At 43.4% G+C, this 16,647-nt stretch overlaps 1 protein-coding gene across 2 annotated transcripts in view; it reads right to left on the reverse strand.

Moving 5' to 3' along the window:
* Window positions 1-1,599: 1,599 nt before the first annotated feature.
* TMPRSS7 (transmembrane serine protease 7) overlaps window positions 1,600-16,647 on the reverse strand; it is a 35,795-nt gene continuing 20,747 nt past the window's right edge. For both annotated transcript variants that reach the window (XM_030329824.1, XM_030329825.1), the window contains 7 exons: window positions 13,886-13,993; window positions 11,429-11,539; window positions 10,311-10,427; window positions 9,010-9,181; window positions 6,010-6,278; window positions 4,091-4,227; window positions 1,600-1,845 (listed from right to left, as the gene is read on the reverse strand). In XM_030329824.1, the coding sequence (XP_030185684.1) occupies window positions 1,675-1,845; window positions 4,091-4,227; window positions 6,010-6,278; window positions 9,010-9,181; window positions 10,311-10,427; window positions 11,429-11,539; window positions 13,886-13,993 (1,085 nt within the window). In that variant the 3' untranslated portion in view covers window positions 1,600-1,674. The remainder of the gene's footprint in view (window positions 1,846-4,090; window positions 4,228-6,009; window positions 6,279-9,009; window positions 9,182-10,310; window positions 10,428-11,428; window positions 11,540-13,885; window positions 13,994-16,647) is intronic.

Raw genomic sequence — 16,647 nt, forward strand, 5'->3', positions numbered from 1 at the left:
ACTGTCCCTGGGGACAACAACTGATACAATTCTCCTTCCTGCTGTTTTCACCTTTCAGTGGTATTGTTCAGTCTGGCCTCTGTTAATGGAAAGCCTATTCCCAGATCAAGTATGAGACCCTCTAAACCAAGATCAACTAAATCAATAACTATGACGTACTGAACGTGTCCTACAGGTTTACAACTACACTAGGTACTGTGAGGCCCTGAAAGTGAAAGTAAGTCCTGGTCATTGGAATTTTATAAAAAAAAAAAAATCAGAAGCCAGATGATGATATTTCTGAAAACTTTAACTTTCAAAACAATCATCTAAAAATTCCCTTATTGTTCAACTGTTGACCAGCATTATCACAAATCCTTGAATCCCATGGATTTATTTTCATTCAAACTACCATGATGCTTCATTCCATGATTTTAGCGAAGATTACTGTCAGCTTTGTTGGTTGGTTGGTTGGTTGGTTTCTCTGTATACAATATTACCACGTGTCAGGGCTGAAGAAACTCCATTATGATGTGTTTAGATAAAATTAGATTGGAAAGCAACAATAAAGGTACTTCTTTTGTCAATAACTGAGCTTATGTCTATGTGCATTTATAAAGAAGACATTTTTGTGCATTTAATTTTATTAGAACACTGAAATCAGGCATTTTTAATGGAATTTTTTATTTTAATAAATCAGATTTACCTAAATCCTTAAAAATATCTATACCTTGAATAGAAACATAAATTAAAGAACGAATTCCTGAGCATCTCACCCATTTCTTATCTTATTTTTTAAAATTTGTTTATTTATTTTGAGAGAGAAAGAGAGAGAGCACGCCTGCAAGCCAGCAGGGGAGGGGCAGAGAGAGAGAGAGAGAGAGAGAGAATCCCAAGCAGACTCTGACAGCATGGAACCTGATGCAGGGCTTGATCCCACGACCATGAAATCATGACCTATAGAAATCTAGAGTCAGAGGCCTCAACTGACTGAGCCACCCAGGTGCCCCTCTTATCACATTACCTTTCTTCCATTCCTGAATCAATGGCCCTTTGATGCTTAAGAATGAATACAGCTCAGGGGCGCCTGGGTGACTCAGTTAAGTATCTGACTTTGGCTCAGGTCATGATCTCGTGGCTCCTGAGTTTGAGCCCCACATTGGGCTCTGTGCTGACAGTATGGAGCCTGTTTGGGATTCTCTCTCTCTCTCTCTCTCTCTCTCTCTCTCTTTCTCTCCCCCCTCCTCTCCCTGCCCCTCCTCATGCTTTCTCTCTGTCTCAAAATAAATTAAAATATTTAAAAATAATGCATACAGCTATGGGGCGTGTCAGTGGCTCAGCCGGTTAAGCTCACGTCTCGATCCCAGGTTCTTGAGATCAAGCCCCACGTGCAGCCCTGCATGGAGCCCCATGTCGGGCTTGGAGCCTGCCTAAGATCCCCCCCTCTCTACCCCTCCCCTACTAGCTGTCTCTCTCTCTCTGTCAAATAAAAAAATAAATAAATACAGCTCTATCCTTGAGGCAATTTTTCATGGAATAAAATACATATTAATTTATTTGTCTTCAATAAATACCAAGTGTATGTAATCTGAAATTTACAGAAAAAAAAATTAGGTCTCATTTTATTGATAATTAGTACATTCTTTTTAAAAGAATCTGTCACAGAAATTATAGTCAAAACCCCAACTTGTACTTTTACGAAAGAGAAGGGACATATTTACGGATCCAGGAAACAAAGTTTGACACTCTTGTGTAAACACCAGGGAAGTCTGGTCTTCCACATCCATGTCCCCAGCTAACGATGCCAGTCAAAATCCATTTTCCATCACTTTTTCTTCGACAAGATAAAGGTCCACCCGAATCTCCCTACACGAGAAGATAATATAAGTATGAAGCGCATATGTCCCATGATCATCGATTTTGTCATTGATACGTCTAATGGGCTGTATTCAAAACTCTCGTTTCGGAAAGTTTTCACTTGGCTAATTATTACATAGTTTGGGGAAGAGTCAGGAAATAACGTGAAGCTGCTAATGTCATTCTGGAATTATTCTCCCTAAAATCAAAACACTGCATTTACTGTAAAAAACTTAAATCTTTAGGCCAAGAATATCTTTAGAATTTTCTTAAGAGCAGGGGTGGGCACCTCGGTGTCGTGAAATGGAGCCCCGTGTTAAGCTCTGTGCTGGGCGGGGAGTCTGCTTAAGATTCTCTCCCTCTCCCTCTGCCCCTTCCCTGTTCTCTCTCTCTCCCAAGAAAAACCAAATTAATTAAAAAAAATTTTTTTTTTGTAGGGGAAACAACTCTCACATACTCCAAAGAACGAACAAACCTCAATAGTTGTGGAAATAGCTTTAGTAGCAGCAGCAGCAGTCATTGTAGTAACATAATAATGGCTAACGTTTATTTAGAGTAACGTGCCAAGCACTACGTTGGGTCATTTAGCCCTGACAGCAACCTCGTGAGCCATGGCTATCTTGGGAAGTGGACCTCTGCCTCTGGGCCATGAAAATCCATGGTTAGCTGGTGATTCTGACAATGAAAGACGAAGAGGTCCTGTCTGGTTAGCTAAGCCCCACGACCCGAGGCAAAACCCTAAGGAACACCGGCCCTCAGCCCTCGCAGACAAATGGCCCCCATTTGAGAGTCCCTTCTGATATCTCAACTCCACAAAGCAAAGACCAAAATAATTCAAAGTTTAAACACCATTCCTACAATATCCATCCTTTAAATTATGACGTCTGGGCTTAATTTGTGTAGTCTGGAGGACAGGCAAAGTTGCAACTCAGCCAGAAGCAAAGACAAAAAAGCATTCCAACTTCACCCCTGAATCCCACCCCCTAATTCTAGCTCTGATTCCGTGAATTCTGACTAGTAGAGAAAGTGGGCTGTTTTTATTTTAATTGTCACCATATCAACTCTACTCAGTCTAATTTAACCTCTAAGCTCTGGTGGCCTGTGGAACAGGTCATATCAGGAAGCAGCCAAAACACAGCAGCTTTAGCATTAGAGAGAGAAGGGTTCACATTCCAGCTCAGGCCTTTGCTTACCAGCTGTGTGACCTTGGGTAATTTTCTCACCCTCTCTGTGCTCCAGCTTCCTTTACTGTACAATGGGCATGAAAGAATGATTTGAATGGATTTATGTAAAGGATCTAGCACAGTGCTTGCCACAAAAAAAAGGAGCTCAGGAGGCAAATTCATTATTATAATAAGATGAGTTTTTGTGGCCTGATGGCTAAGGTCGTGGAGAGACGTAGGAACGGCTGCCACTACCCTCTTCATCCTTTGACCCAGCTGTATGCTTTCTGGCAATCGTATAGCTCCATATCTGTGTAGATTGGAATCTGAGACTCAGAGAAACGTCTCTGTGAAGATGAACTCCTACTTTGCCACCTAACCAGAGGCAGACAAATGAATGGCCTCTGTCACCTCTCCTGCCCCTCTTTCCCATCCCCCCGCCTATGCATCAATGGAGCAACTGAATAAAACCCTGGAATGTCAGAAGGTAAGTGGCCCTTAAGGACCCTAAAACGCCGCGAGCCATCGAGGGAGCGTGAGGGAGAGAGAGGGAGAACTGCTTTGTTGTTTAGTTTTCGGTTATAAGAAAATAAATCACGGCAGAGTGATAAATCCTAACCTCATTTTCTAAATGTTGCAGGAAAATACACAGGAACTAGAAACCTGAGTTTTCTAGACCTAATCATTTAACCACCTTTCCCTGATCTTAGCCAACGAGATTATAATTAATATCTGAATTAAGGGGGCGCCTGGGTGGCTCGGTCGGTTAAGCGTCTGACTTTGGCTCAGGTCATGATCTCACGGTCTGTGAGTTCGAGCCCCGCATCGGGCTCTGTGCTGACAGCTCAGAGCCTGGAGCCTGTTTCAGATTCTGTGTCTCCCTCTCTCTCTGCCCCTCCCCTGTTCATGCTCTGTCTCTCTCTGTCTCAAAAATAAATAAACGTTAAAAAAAATAATAATAATAATAAAAAAACATATCTGAATTAAGGGACATACCTGCCCTAGTTCTTTCCCCGTGTCACGTAAATGAAACGTGAAAGCATTTGTGGAAAGTGCAACCTCTTAGGCACAAGAAAGTTAACATGGCTTACCCTGCAGGCATCTCTCTTGCCTGACATGACGCCCGCACAGAGCATCCGCGAAGTGATGATCCCATAGGTGGAAACACAGAGCGTTTGGTCAATGAGCTCCACCTCCGCTTGCTGCAAAACAGGGGAGCCTTTATTGTCTGGAAAACACATTGGAAGTGGAAATCATGGTGATGATTACAGTTATTCAGGGTTTTATCAGACCATTTACTCACATTATCTCCTTTTATCCTCACGGCGATTCTTAACATAAATTCTTTTATACTCCCCATTTTTGCTGAGGAAGAAAGAGAGGGACTGGGCCAATGGCACACAACTAGGAGGTAACAGGCCAGGATTCTGACCCAAGGTCTGACTCCATCATCTGCACCCCTGAACCACGTACTTCCTGCTTTCGGTAGAACTGTGAGTCACAGCAGTTACCAATACTCGCCGGGCGAGAGGCCCACCCCTTAAGTGGAGCAACATAAACTGTTCTATGGGAGACTCCCGGGAACCATAAATCACATCAGTTTGACTATAGCCCTTTCACTTCCTTTTTAACCTGTCTAAGATGATTCAGAAAAATAAACATGGGCACACTCACGCTTATAAAGAAAATGTCTCATGATAAGCTGGTTGAATAGACTCTTTCCTCCTGCGATACAGAATAATATGGTTGAGGCCCTGAGCACAGTCCTAATAGGTTGTAGGTGTTCGAGCCAGAGTTAGCTGCCCTCCCTCATTAGGACCCTGAGATCCCAGCAGGCTACTGTGACCACATTAACTAAATGAAGGCAGTTGAGCCCTTGAGAAGCTGCCCACAGTGCATCTTTGGAGAGTGTCAAGACAAGGCCAAGGGTAAGATCCAAGATTTGGAAATGGCTGCCTAGGAATCAGATGCATGGGAGATAAGGGAAAGCGTTAGCACTAACCTCTGGGGAGGTGCTCACAAAGCTGTGGCTTCTTCCCCCTCACTACATATTCAGAATCAACCATGAAGCCTAGACCATGAAAAGCCTTGGCCAGAGCAGATGCAGGGACTTTCCTACCACCCTGACCTTTGTGCATAATGATAAAGATGCCTGCTCCAGTGAAGGAATTGCAAAGAGGCAGACCCTCTGGGTGGACCGATTCTAGGCTGATGTAACCCTCAGGACCGAATGTGCCGTCTGGGGAGCTGAAGGCAGGCTGGTTTTCAGCCCTGACTCTCATCTACCTGGAAGGCTTACCTTTGTGAAGGACATATTTGCATAGTCCTCAAGATAGTCCTCCGTGAGTTGACACAATAGGGTGGAGGGAGGGTGGAGGTGTGGGTGTGGGTGTCCTTCTCTTCTTTAAGAAAAGGAATCACTTCTTTGGATGAAAGGGAACTTCAAAGTAAAGAGGAGTTGCTCTTCTGTAGTGGAAAACCTAACAAACCCCTCAAAGTTTGAAAAGGGCCCATGTTATCGATCCAATCTTGCCTTGTTCATAGACCACCCCCCTCATGAGGTGGGTCTTGCTTCTTTTGGGGATAAGGGAAGAACATCACCAAACAGGAATAGTAACACCTTCCTCCATTCTACTTCTCAGAATCATCAGGAGGCTCAAGTGAGACCATATACAAAAACCCTCTCCGTGGAGCGCCTGGGTGGCTCAGTCAGTTAAGCGTCTGACTCTTGATCTCGGCTCAGGTCGTGATCTCATGGTTCATGGGTTCGAGCCTCGCATCGAGCTCTGCACTCATGGCGAGGAGCCTGCTTGGGGTTCTGTCTCTCCTCTCTGTCCCTCACCTGCTTGTGTTCTCTTTCTCTCTCTCTCTCAAAATAAATAAATAAACTTTATTTAAAAAAAAAAAAAAAAAAAAAAAACAAGCCTCTCTGTGAACCCCATAGCACTACATCAGCAAAAGTTAGTATTATCTGGAAGGGGAGGGTATGACCATTCATTCATACACACACCTGCTTCGTGCCTTCGGCCCCAGCCAGTTACCCAGCACTTCTCCCCACCGCGTACTTTCTGGCCAGCAGGAGGAATGCATATTGGCTGAATGAGCTGTTTCAGGGTCTCAGGCCAGGCCGTACTGAGCTGTAGCAGGGCAATATCATAGTCGAAGGTCTGACTATTATAGTACTCATGGACCACGATTCTCTTCACCGGGGAGACAAACTTGGCATTCCCCTGCACATACATCCCAAGGTGAGCAGTCCATGGCGTGGGGTCTGACAGCCTGGTGGGAAAGGAATGGAGCACGAAGTCAGTGGCTTGAAGAGCCATACATGGTTTGGATAGAAGCCATCTGCAGATAGATGAGGGCTGAGGAAAGGAGGCCTGCCTTTGAGTTCCTACTGTAGTCCCTGGCCCTGTCCACCGACATGGTGAAAAGCACTTTTCTCAGCCTCCCTGGTCTCCTAGTAAAACAAGAGATGAAGTAAGATGTCACAGGGGTGGTGCATGGTCTCTATACTCCAGACAATCCCCTCACTCATCCTAAGAAATTGCTGGAAATTCTGTTGTTGCCCCTGATATCTCATGAACCGCACACAGGTCAAGAATGTGAGTGATTGGAATTAATTTGTGACATTCTTCCTCTTCATGCTGACAAAGGCATTTGATGGGGACAGACAGGGCCAGTAAGACAGCCGTCTGGGGATCTTTTTGCCAAATTCAAATGATATGAATTCCAAAATAGTTTAGAAATCAAAGTGCTATAAGCAGGAATTTAATGAAATTCCTTCTTGTCATCTGCCAGAAGCCTTAAAGGCCACTGCTATAACTGCTCAAGCATGGCCACTCCCAAGGGGCCCCACTCTTTGTCAGCCCTTCCAGAATTCGAATTCTGAACAAATTCACCTGCACTTACCTTTAAAAACCTTCATGGCTGGTATGAGGGAGACAAGAGACAGGAGGGTTATTGTGTAGGACGACTTTCACTATCACTAATGGAATCACTGCTGTCTCTTGGCTCAACGGAATCTTTTTCTGCATGGGGGCCATTGTATATGCTGACTACAGTACATATTAATATACTCTTGTCATCTACTGTATTTAATGTAACTGGCAATAAGGCAGCAGAGGAAAGGGTCTATATCTGCAGGCAGCCTGGCCTAGAATGAAGCAAAGCATTCTCAAGCTTCCTCTTGTATGGAAAAGCAAAGGACTGTCCATAGGTGCTTTGAAGTGACAAAAAAATACACCAGTGCCAGTTGTGGGCACCGTCCAACGTTCTGAAAAATCACTGATTTCTACCAAACACCTCAGCCTGAGACGGAGCATCTGAGCCTGGGAGATGATTACCCACAATCCCACAGAGAAAGAGGGAGGCAGAGAGAAAAAAAAAAACATTGGCTCAGTTGTGATCATGTGATGTTTGGCATCACATACTACTCACTACTCATATTGCGAGACATTGCTCATTTATCAAGTTACAATTTATTAGAGGGCCACCTGGGTGGCTCAGTTGGTTAAGTGCCCGACTTCATCTCAGGTCATGATCTCAAGGTTCATGAGTTTCAGCCCTGCATTGGGCTGTCAGGGCAGAGCCCGCTTGGGATTCTCTGCCCCCTTCTCTCTGCCCCACCCCTGCTCATGCGCAAGTTCTCAAGCTCGTGCGCTCTCTCTCTCTCTCTCTCTCTCTCTCTCTCTCTCAAAAATCAATAAACATTAGGGGAACCCGGGTGACTCAGTCGGTTAAGCATCCAACTTCAGCTCGGGTCATGAGCTCATGGTTTGTCAGTTCGACCCCGCATCGGCTCTGTGCTCAGAGCCTGGAGCCTGCTTCAGATTCTGTGTCTCCCTCTCTCTGCCTCTCCCCTACTCATGCTCTGTCTCTCTTTCTCAAATATAAATAAACATTAAAAATTTTTTCTAAAAACAAATAAACATTAAAAAAATTTTAATGTAAATCAAAAAAAATTCTTAGAAATGTTTTCTTGTCTTGCAGAACACTTGCAGAGCAAGTTACCCGCCATCCAAGGTTTTACTGTATTTGGTCTTCATCTCATTTTGGCACAGAACTAAAAACCCTTGGAGTTTCCTAAGTGACTAGAGTCACAAAGCTGTCTTTTGTTACACTGTTACGTTAATGAGTGACTTTTGGACCCCACCTTAAGGCTGGGGGCTGGTTGCCAGGAGAACCAACACTGTGATTGAGGGTTGGAGCTTTCAGTCCCACTTGCTGACCTCTGAGGAGGGGAGAGGAGCTGGAGGTTGAATCCATCGCCAATGGCCAACGATTTAGTCAATCGTGCCTTTGTAATGAAGCCTCTATAAACACCCAAAAGGACAGGGTTCAGAGAGCTTCCGGGTTGGTGAACACGTGGAGATTCAGGGAGAGCGGTGCACCTGGAATGGGCGTGAAAGCTCCTTGCCCTTTCCCTAAACCTTGCCCTGTGCCTCTCTTCCAATCTGCTTGTTCCTGAATTAGACCCTTTTACAATAAACCAGTGATCTAGAAAGTAAAATGTTCCTCTGAGTTCTATGAACTGCTCTAGCAAATCAATCAAACCGAGGAACGGATGGTTGGAGTCACCAATCTATAGCCAGTGGGCCAGAAGGATTGGTGACAACATGGACTTACCACTGGTTGAAGTAGGGAAGGAAGGACAGTCTTCCAGGTCCTACCAGGTTTAATCTGACCCTATCTAACACATAGATAGGGTCAAACTTGAGTCAAATTGTAAGACAGTCAACTGGTGTCAGAGAATTGCTTGGTGGTGTGGGAACCCGCCTGCCAACCACCACATTGGAAATTGGGTGCAGAATCTTTACTGTTCGACTCTAAATACAAGTCCGGTGCCCATTCCCCACTCCTACACACACACACACACACACACACACACACACACCATTTGCACTGATGGAATGTCTCCAAGGGCAGCTTCCTTCCACAACTTGAGGGCAGATGCGTGGTCTGTGATGAGAGAGGGTGCCATCATAGAGTAAGAATTGAGATACCCTACCTGTTTCCATGGAAACAATGGGCCGCAGAAAGAAGCCACTCCCTGGAGATGACCGAGGCTCCGCAGTAGGCAGATCCCACAAAGTGGAGGCTGACCTGCCAAGGCCAACCCCCTTCCTGGGTGTCAGTTCCCCCAATGATGCGGTGGTGGGTGGAGAGACTCCTGCTGCAGCCTTTAGGAAAGAAGGCTCACATGATTTTAAAGCAGACTTGGAAGAAATACTGGAAACTAATCCAGGTTTCGAGCTACATTGGGAACTGACATACCAGGCAAGCAACTTGAAACCTCTTGTTTATCTAGAGAAAAGGCACCAATAAACCACTCGCTCCGAAAACAGGCCAGGACCGAGAGTCTCCATATAATAAAGCGCATGACAGGAGGAGGGGACTTGTTAGCAACAGATGCCCTGATATGAACAGTAGCCTTTTATTAGAGAGGAAAAGATTAGTTTGAAAAGCAATAGAATTTGAGAGCGTCTTTGGAGTGGTGCTGATTTGAGAGGAAGCATTTGAGAGAGAATTTCTAAGTCCAAGACAAATGAAAATGTACTAAGAAAAACTAGTTATCAGAGCAATTATTTTCCAGTGTAAATAGTATTGATAACAATGCATAGTTAACAAGTTGCCACCTGGACAATTATAGACCACATAATAACATGTGGCAGATTACAGTTCTCAGGTGATAGTTAAAGAAAGAAGCAGCCCTTGGCATTGATCATAACATAAGGCCTAAATAACAGTCATCTGCTGTGTTCCCATATCTATATCTTTTCTAATGGATTTTTTTTTATTTATGAACTTCTCCCTTAATTAGAATTATTAGAATGTGAAAGTTCTCATTACAAACATCAGGTGCTTTAATGCTTGTTATCAAGAAAGCAGATAGAATCCATTCTAGAACTTTTTTTAGCTTATTTATTTATTTAGAGAGTATGTAAGAGAGCATTTGTGAATGGGGCAGGGACAGTGGGGGAGAGAGAGAGAGAGAGAGAGAGAGAATCCCAAGCAGGCTATGTGCTGTCTGAGCAGAGCCTGATGTGGGGCTCGATCCCACAAACCGTGAGATCATGACCTGAGCCAAAATCAAGAGTCTGAGGCTTCACCGACTAAGCCACCTACGCACCCCCAGAATTTTTAATTTTGAGAAACCATTTCAGATGCAGTTCACCAATATTTACTATTCTTCCCTGAACCCGTGGCAACTTTTGCCAGGGCGATTTACACTAAGAAGGGAATGCAGATGAAAAACTGGTGAACTGAGGAAGGAATACAGGGAGTCAGAAGGAACATATTTCTACTCACTGCAGCCTTGTTCATCGCTTCCATCTGGGCAGTCCACAGTCCCATCACATTGTGCGTTTTGTTTCCTAAAGCAAATATCATTGCCACACTTAAAAGTTCTGTTGTTACATGGAATGCCTAAAAAATGAACAGAAGAGGGAAGAAGTTTTTCCTGCCCAGAAACAGACTTGACTGAATGACACTCAGCTCCATCCTGCAAGAGTGGTGTAGACATAGCATCGGTATTTGCTGCTCTGGGAAACCTGGCTGAGGGCGATGCAGCAACCCTAACAGTGACCAGTCCCCTCACCTCAGTAGAGGAAGGCAGGTGCACCTGTTGAGAAGCAATCAGATGGTCTCTCCTTTCTTCCACTAGAGGTGAGATGAAAAGAAGTTCGCTATATCGGTAGCTTTAGGCCACGGCCTCTTTGCTATTAATTATTTTGTCTTGGGGCGCTTGGGTGGCTCAATCGGTTGAGCATCTGACATCGGCTCAGGTCATGATCTCATGTTTCATGGGTTCAAGTCCTGCGTCGGGCTCTGTGCTGACAGCTCAGAGCCCGGAGCCTGCTTCAGATTCTGTGTCTCCCTCTCACACTCTGCCCCTCCCCCGCTTGCACTCTGTCTCTCTCTCTCTCAAACATAAATATTAAGAAAAAAAAGTTACTTTGTCTTGTACTCCAAGAAAAGTTGGAACAAAAATCAATACCATATTCAATCCTTTTATACTAGTAGGGGGGAAAATGGGCGGGCTCTGTGAATCACAGCACATTTATTCACATCCCCCGTGGCATGTGTTTCTGTAGGGGCTAGAATAGGACATGTCCTATCATGGTATGTGGCAAGTCCCACCATATCACATCCTCAGGATCTGTTAGTCTCGAACAGCATTAAAAGCAAGTAAGCAATGAAAATCTTCCAGTATTCACATGGACACATACACACACAATACACATACTCCACCCAAGTTAGAGTGACCAACTGTCCCCTCTTTCCTGGGGCCAAGAGGATTCCTCGGGAACAGGGGAAGTCCTGGGAAAACCGGGGCAAGTCAATTGCCCAACCCTGCAGAGGTATTTCGGTTCTGACTTAGAAGAATGTACAGGAAACACATCAAAGTGCAGAGGACGCTCCCTCACTTTGAGTGCAGTTCTGCTCATCCCGGCCATCCTCACAGTCCCTGAAGCCGTCACAGACCAGAGGGCCATGCTGCCTGAGGGAGCTGGTGTTGCAAGCAGGTTTAAGAGTCACTGGAATGAGAACAGACAGAAAGCTCATGAGCCTGAAACATCAGCCGGCCTCTGAGACCCAGCAGCGCCCCTCCGACGCGGCAGATGGTTAAGATGACTTACATAAAATAAAAAGCGTGTTTTCGTCAAACTGACACCTGCATGAGAAAAGCAGAGGTTGAAACTGCTTTGAGTTTGTCAAATTGGATTTTTGCTTTTGCATAAATCTATTAAACTCTGGCAATTTGTTTACCTAATTACAATTAAATGCATCGTGAGATTTTCTTTGAAGGAAAACAAAAAGTCATAAGCTGTTATCTAAATGGAACTTCTCTACCTTTCTAAACAAAATGGGAGTGTCCTTAGATTGAGGGTTTTTGTTGTGTTCATCTCTGCACCTCAAGTCCCTGAGTACAAAGTAGGTGCTCATTAAAGGTTTGCTACCTAGATTAACAAATGTGAGATCTTAAAAGACTGTGTGTAAGGAAAACTCTTGTTAAAATCATTTTGCCCTGGGGCACCTGGGTGGCTCAGTCAGTTGAGCATCTGACTTTTGATTTCCATCTTTGATTTTGGCTCAGGTCATGACTCTGGGGAGTCATGAGCGTCGAGCCTGCTTAAGATTCTCGCTCTCTCTCTCTCTCTCTAACCCTCCCCTGCTCATGCTTTCTCTCGCAGTCTCTAAAATTAAAAACAAAAAAACTGATTTTACCCCAAGCAATCCATTTCCTGGATCAGGAAACAGCATTGTAAATTTACCACAATTGTTCTTTGGAATATTTTCATGAACCGTCTTTGGACAAGTGACAGGCACAGTTATATTAGCAAGCATTCTTTGAAGGTATGATTCCTTAGACATTTCCGGTTTTGTGAAAAGTGATCATTTTTGTTATCTGCTCCTGTTTCTCCAGCGGCATCTCTTGTTGGGGGCCGAAGGTAGCAAAGGTTGGATATTGCTACCCTGAAATAGCTCACTGAGCTTCCGGGAGTACCTAGCTGACTCCTAGAGAATGGTTTCCAAAATGGCACAATGGTAAATAATCATTGCGATGATTATGATAATCACATGTGATAAATGATTACCAGAAACAGTCCTTCTTATAAAGTAACAATAATCACTTTTGTTTGGAGCATCATAGCAGAAATGATAATAGTGTAAAAAATACCAGCAACCTCAGTCACTGTATAATGGCCAGTATTTATTTTCTTAAACAACAGAAAATGCAGTAGATTGAAAAGGTCAATGAGCCATAAGTTAAGAGATTTTTATTCTGTTTTGCCAAAAACAAAATAAAGGTGTGGAACCATAGGTTATTCTTCATGACTAGAATTGTTTTCAGTTAGTTATGTTATATTAACTATAACATTTCTCCAAGAATATGAAAGAAATTAAATAGCTTCACACATTGTATTTGAAGAAATTAAATAGCATCACAATTGTATTTGAATTAAACTCCAGATCTTTAGGGGAAAGTGTTGCCAATCGTGTCATATGGTCCAGTGAACTATCCTCCCCATATTACTCCCTGAAACCAGAGGTAGACTCAAGAATGATGTGCAAATAGTAATGAAAAACCAGAAGGAGAATCTCTATCCAAAATAAGAATATCCAATACCCCACCCTTTAGTCATTGCAGATGCAATGTTGATGCAAACTACACTGGTAATTATAGCAATAATAATAATTCTTTCATTCACAATGACTATGTTCCATAAATGAACATGCTCAAGGAGTTTACTCTCTGCAGATTCTGAGCTTCTCTCTAGATAAAAGATCTATTCTTTAAAATAGGATAGTTAGTTTAAGATTGTGGTTGGTTGCATTATTAGCCACAAATTCTCACTCCCTGTGGTAGTATTATACACTCCCAATCCTTGCCATGCCCCCAGAGTGTGCGGTATAAACTTCCCTGACCCTTGACTATGGCCTTAGCTATATGACTCACTTTGACTGATGGAATATAATGTAAGTGATGGTGTGCCAATTCCAAGCCCAGAACCTAAGAAGAACCACGCATTTTTGCACGCCCTTCCTTTACCTCTACCCTGCCATGGCTAGCCCAACAGTTCAACGAGGAAAAGAGCATAAGGAGTAGACCTGACCCCAACCTGGAAAGAACCATGTTTATGGGGATCTTCTTAAAGCAGAGCCACCCAGCTGAGCCCAGGCTAGATGTGTCATATCTTAAACAACCCTTGGATGCATGGCCCAGAATAAATGATTGTTGTAAGCCACTGAGTTTTGGGGTCGCTTGTTATGCAACAATAGATAACAGCTACAAAGACCCATGATATATGCTAGTAGATACCATGGCCCAGAAAAGTTATTTCTTCATAAGAAAGCCATAGTAAATTTTGAATACCCACCACAGAAAAGCTCATCACTTTCATCAAAGCAGTCATTTACTCCATCACATCGCTGGGTCTGAGGGACACACAAACCAGAGGAGCATCTAAAAGATCCAACAGGACAGGCTAGAGATGATAAAACACAGAAAATCTTGTGTGAGTCCCTAAAAGTCATCAGACCACACTAAAAAAGAACGACGACGTGTTAGGTGATCAAGGAATTGGCGATATAGTGATAGTAATTACACAATTGCTCCATCAGATCAAGCTATAGGTGGTAACTGAGAGACGAAAAAGGTGAATTTAGGAGAGCAAAGAAAGTAACCTAACCCACCAGAAGCTCTGGGTCGGCATTGCATCCAGGTCACATGTCCAATCAAACTTCTACTACCTCTTTCATTGACTCAGCAAACCGGCTTTGTCATTGACTTGGAGAAAGTGAAAGCTGGAAGATACTTTAGAGAGTCCAGCATGCTTGATGTGCAGTCTTTAGACTCCCCAGGGAATTATAAATGGCCTTCTGGTGCCTCTGAGTCCCGTACGATCAGATGCATTACTCTGAGGAGTCTGCTTTTAATTCCATTATCAAGCGACTTCTGTCCTCAAATATATTAGTAACCACTGATCTTAGACACATGGACCTACAGAGATTAGCAACTGTCCTTAAAACTCAGGACTCCTGCCTTCTACCTCCCACTCCACTTCAACCAGGCTACTCATCAAAGATCCATTCCCTGCCTGATAAATCCTGGGCTTATAGCTAAATATATTAGGAACAATAAATCCTTCTTCATTGCTATGGTCTGAATGTTTGTGGTCCCCACAAATTCATATGTTGATAACCCAGTGTCCATTGTGATGACATTAGGAAGTAGGGCCTTAGGGAGGAGATTAAGTGATGAAGGCAGAGGCCTCATGAATAAGATGAATGCCTTTATAAAAGAGGCCCCACAGAGCTCCCACAAAAGAGGCCCCACAGAGCTCCCACACTGCTTCCGTACATGAGGATACAAGTCTGTGACCCAAAGGCAGCCTTCACCTGACCATGCTGGCATCTTGATCTCAGATTTCCAGCCTCCAGAACTGTAAGAAATAAGTTTCTGTTTTTTACAAGCTATCCAGTCTGTGGTAGAATAACCCAAATTGACGAAGACACTCCCCTTGGGCAAAAGAATGGGGAAAAATGCATGGGCAGGTAGACCACTATCTCACTGGCACAAGATGGAGACTTTCTAGAAAATATTCATGGTTTGGGGCACCTGGGTGGCTCAGTAGGTTAAGCGTCTGACTTTAGTTCAGGTCACGATCTCGAGGTCCATGAGTTCGAGCCTTGCGTCAGGCTCTGTGCTGACAGCTCAGAGCCTGGAGCCTGCTTCAGATTCTGTGTCTCCTCTCTCTCTGCCCCTCTCCCACTCACGTTCTGTCTCTCAAAAATAAATAAATGTTTTTTTAAAAAAATTACAAAACATATATATTCATAGTTTGAAGAAACAATTAAAAGTAAGATGGCTCATGGGGCACCTGGGTGGCTCAATGGGTTAAGCGCCCAACTTCAGCTCAGGCCATGATCTCGCAGTTCATAAATTCGAGCCTTGCATGTTGATAGCTCAGAGCCTAGAGCCTACTTCAGATTCTGTGTCTCCCTCTTTCTCTGCCTCTCCCCTGCTCATGCTCTCTCTCTCTCTCTCAAAAATAAATAAACATTGAAAATTAAAATAAATAAAATGGCTCACTATTCACCTAAATTCTTGCTGAAAATTGTAATATTCTGATATTCAGAAATGTAATACTTCAGATCCAGAAGCAGGTATATTGGCAAAGAAGAAAGGTTCTAAATGAGCTTTCTGTCAGTCTTATCCTCATGGCCTTCTAAATGGTTAGCCCTTACTTGCCCCCTTTTAAAATGGGTGGAGAATTTCCTGAGTCAATATCTACTCTCTCCAGCTCTAAAGGCTTCCCTCAAACACTGCTTTTCCTACTGACCACTTCCTGGCTACTGTTCCAGTGGTTCTCGGTGTGAAGGGCAACATTTTGAGGGCTGATCAGCTGTCTGTATGGGTCATGGGCCAAAGTGAGTCACAACAGTTGCCCTGTGATCCACCAAATGTTTTATAAACATCATATTTACAAAGATTTATGAATAGTAAAAATAATAAATCAAGAAATGGATTTGTTCCTATTTGAAAAAAGGAGTGGGGGGTGCTCCTGGGTGGCTCATTCGGTTGAGTTTCTGGCTCTTGATTTTGGCTCAGGTCATGATCTTACAGTTCATGAATTCGAGCCCCACATGGGTCTCTTTGTTGACGATGCAGAGCCTGCTTGAAATTCTCTCTCTCCTTTCTCTCTATCTGCCCCTCCCCTGCTTGTGTGCGCATGTGCTCTCTCTCTCTCTCTCTCAAAATAAATAAACATTAAAAAAAAAGAGATGAGCTTGTCTCATATTTCAGAAATTATGTAAGAAACTATTTTTCAATTGTAATAATTCTATTATTTCTTCTATAATTTAAACTGTAGCAATAATAAATACAGAATTTATTATAACAGAATTATATAACACATTTATATTTATTTATGTATTATTATAAAATATAATAGTAAATAGCAGAAATAAATCCATTTTTCAAGTTTGTTTATTGATTGATTGATAGATTGATTTTGAGAGAAAGAGAGAGTGAGTGGGAGAGGGGCAGAGAGAGAATCCCAAGCAGGGCTCCACACTGTCAGTGCAGAACCTGACGTGGGGCTCGGCCCCACGACGCATTAGATCATGACCTGAGCTG

The sequence above is a fragment of the Lynx canadensis genome, chromosome C2, assembly GCF_007474595.2.
Source record: "Lynx canadensis isolate LIC74 chromosome C2, mLynCan4.pri.v2, whole genome shotgun sequence".
Taxonomy (NCBI): Eukaryota; Metazoa; Chordata; class Mammalia; order Carnivora; family Felidae; genus Lynx; species Lynx canadensis.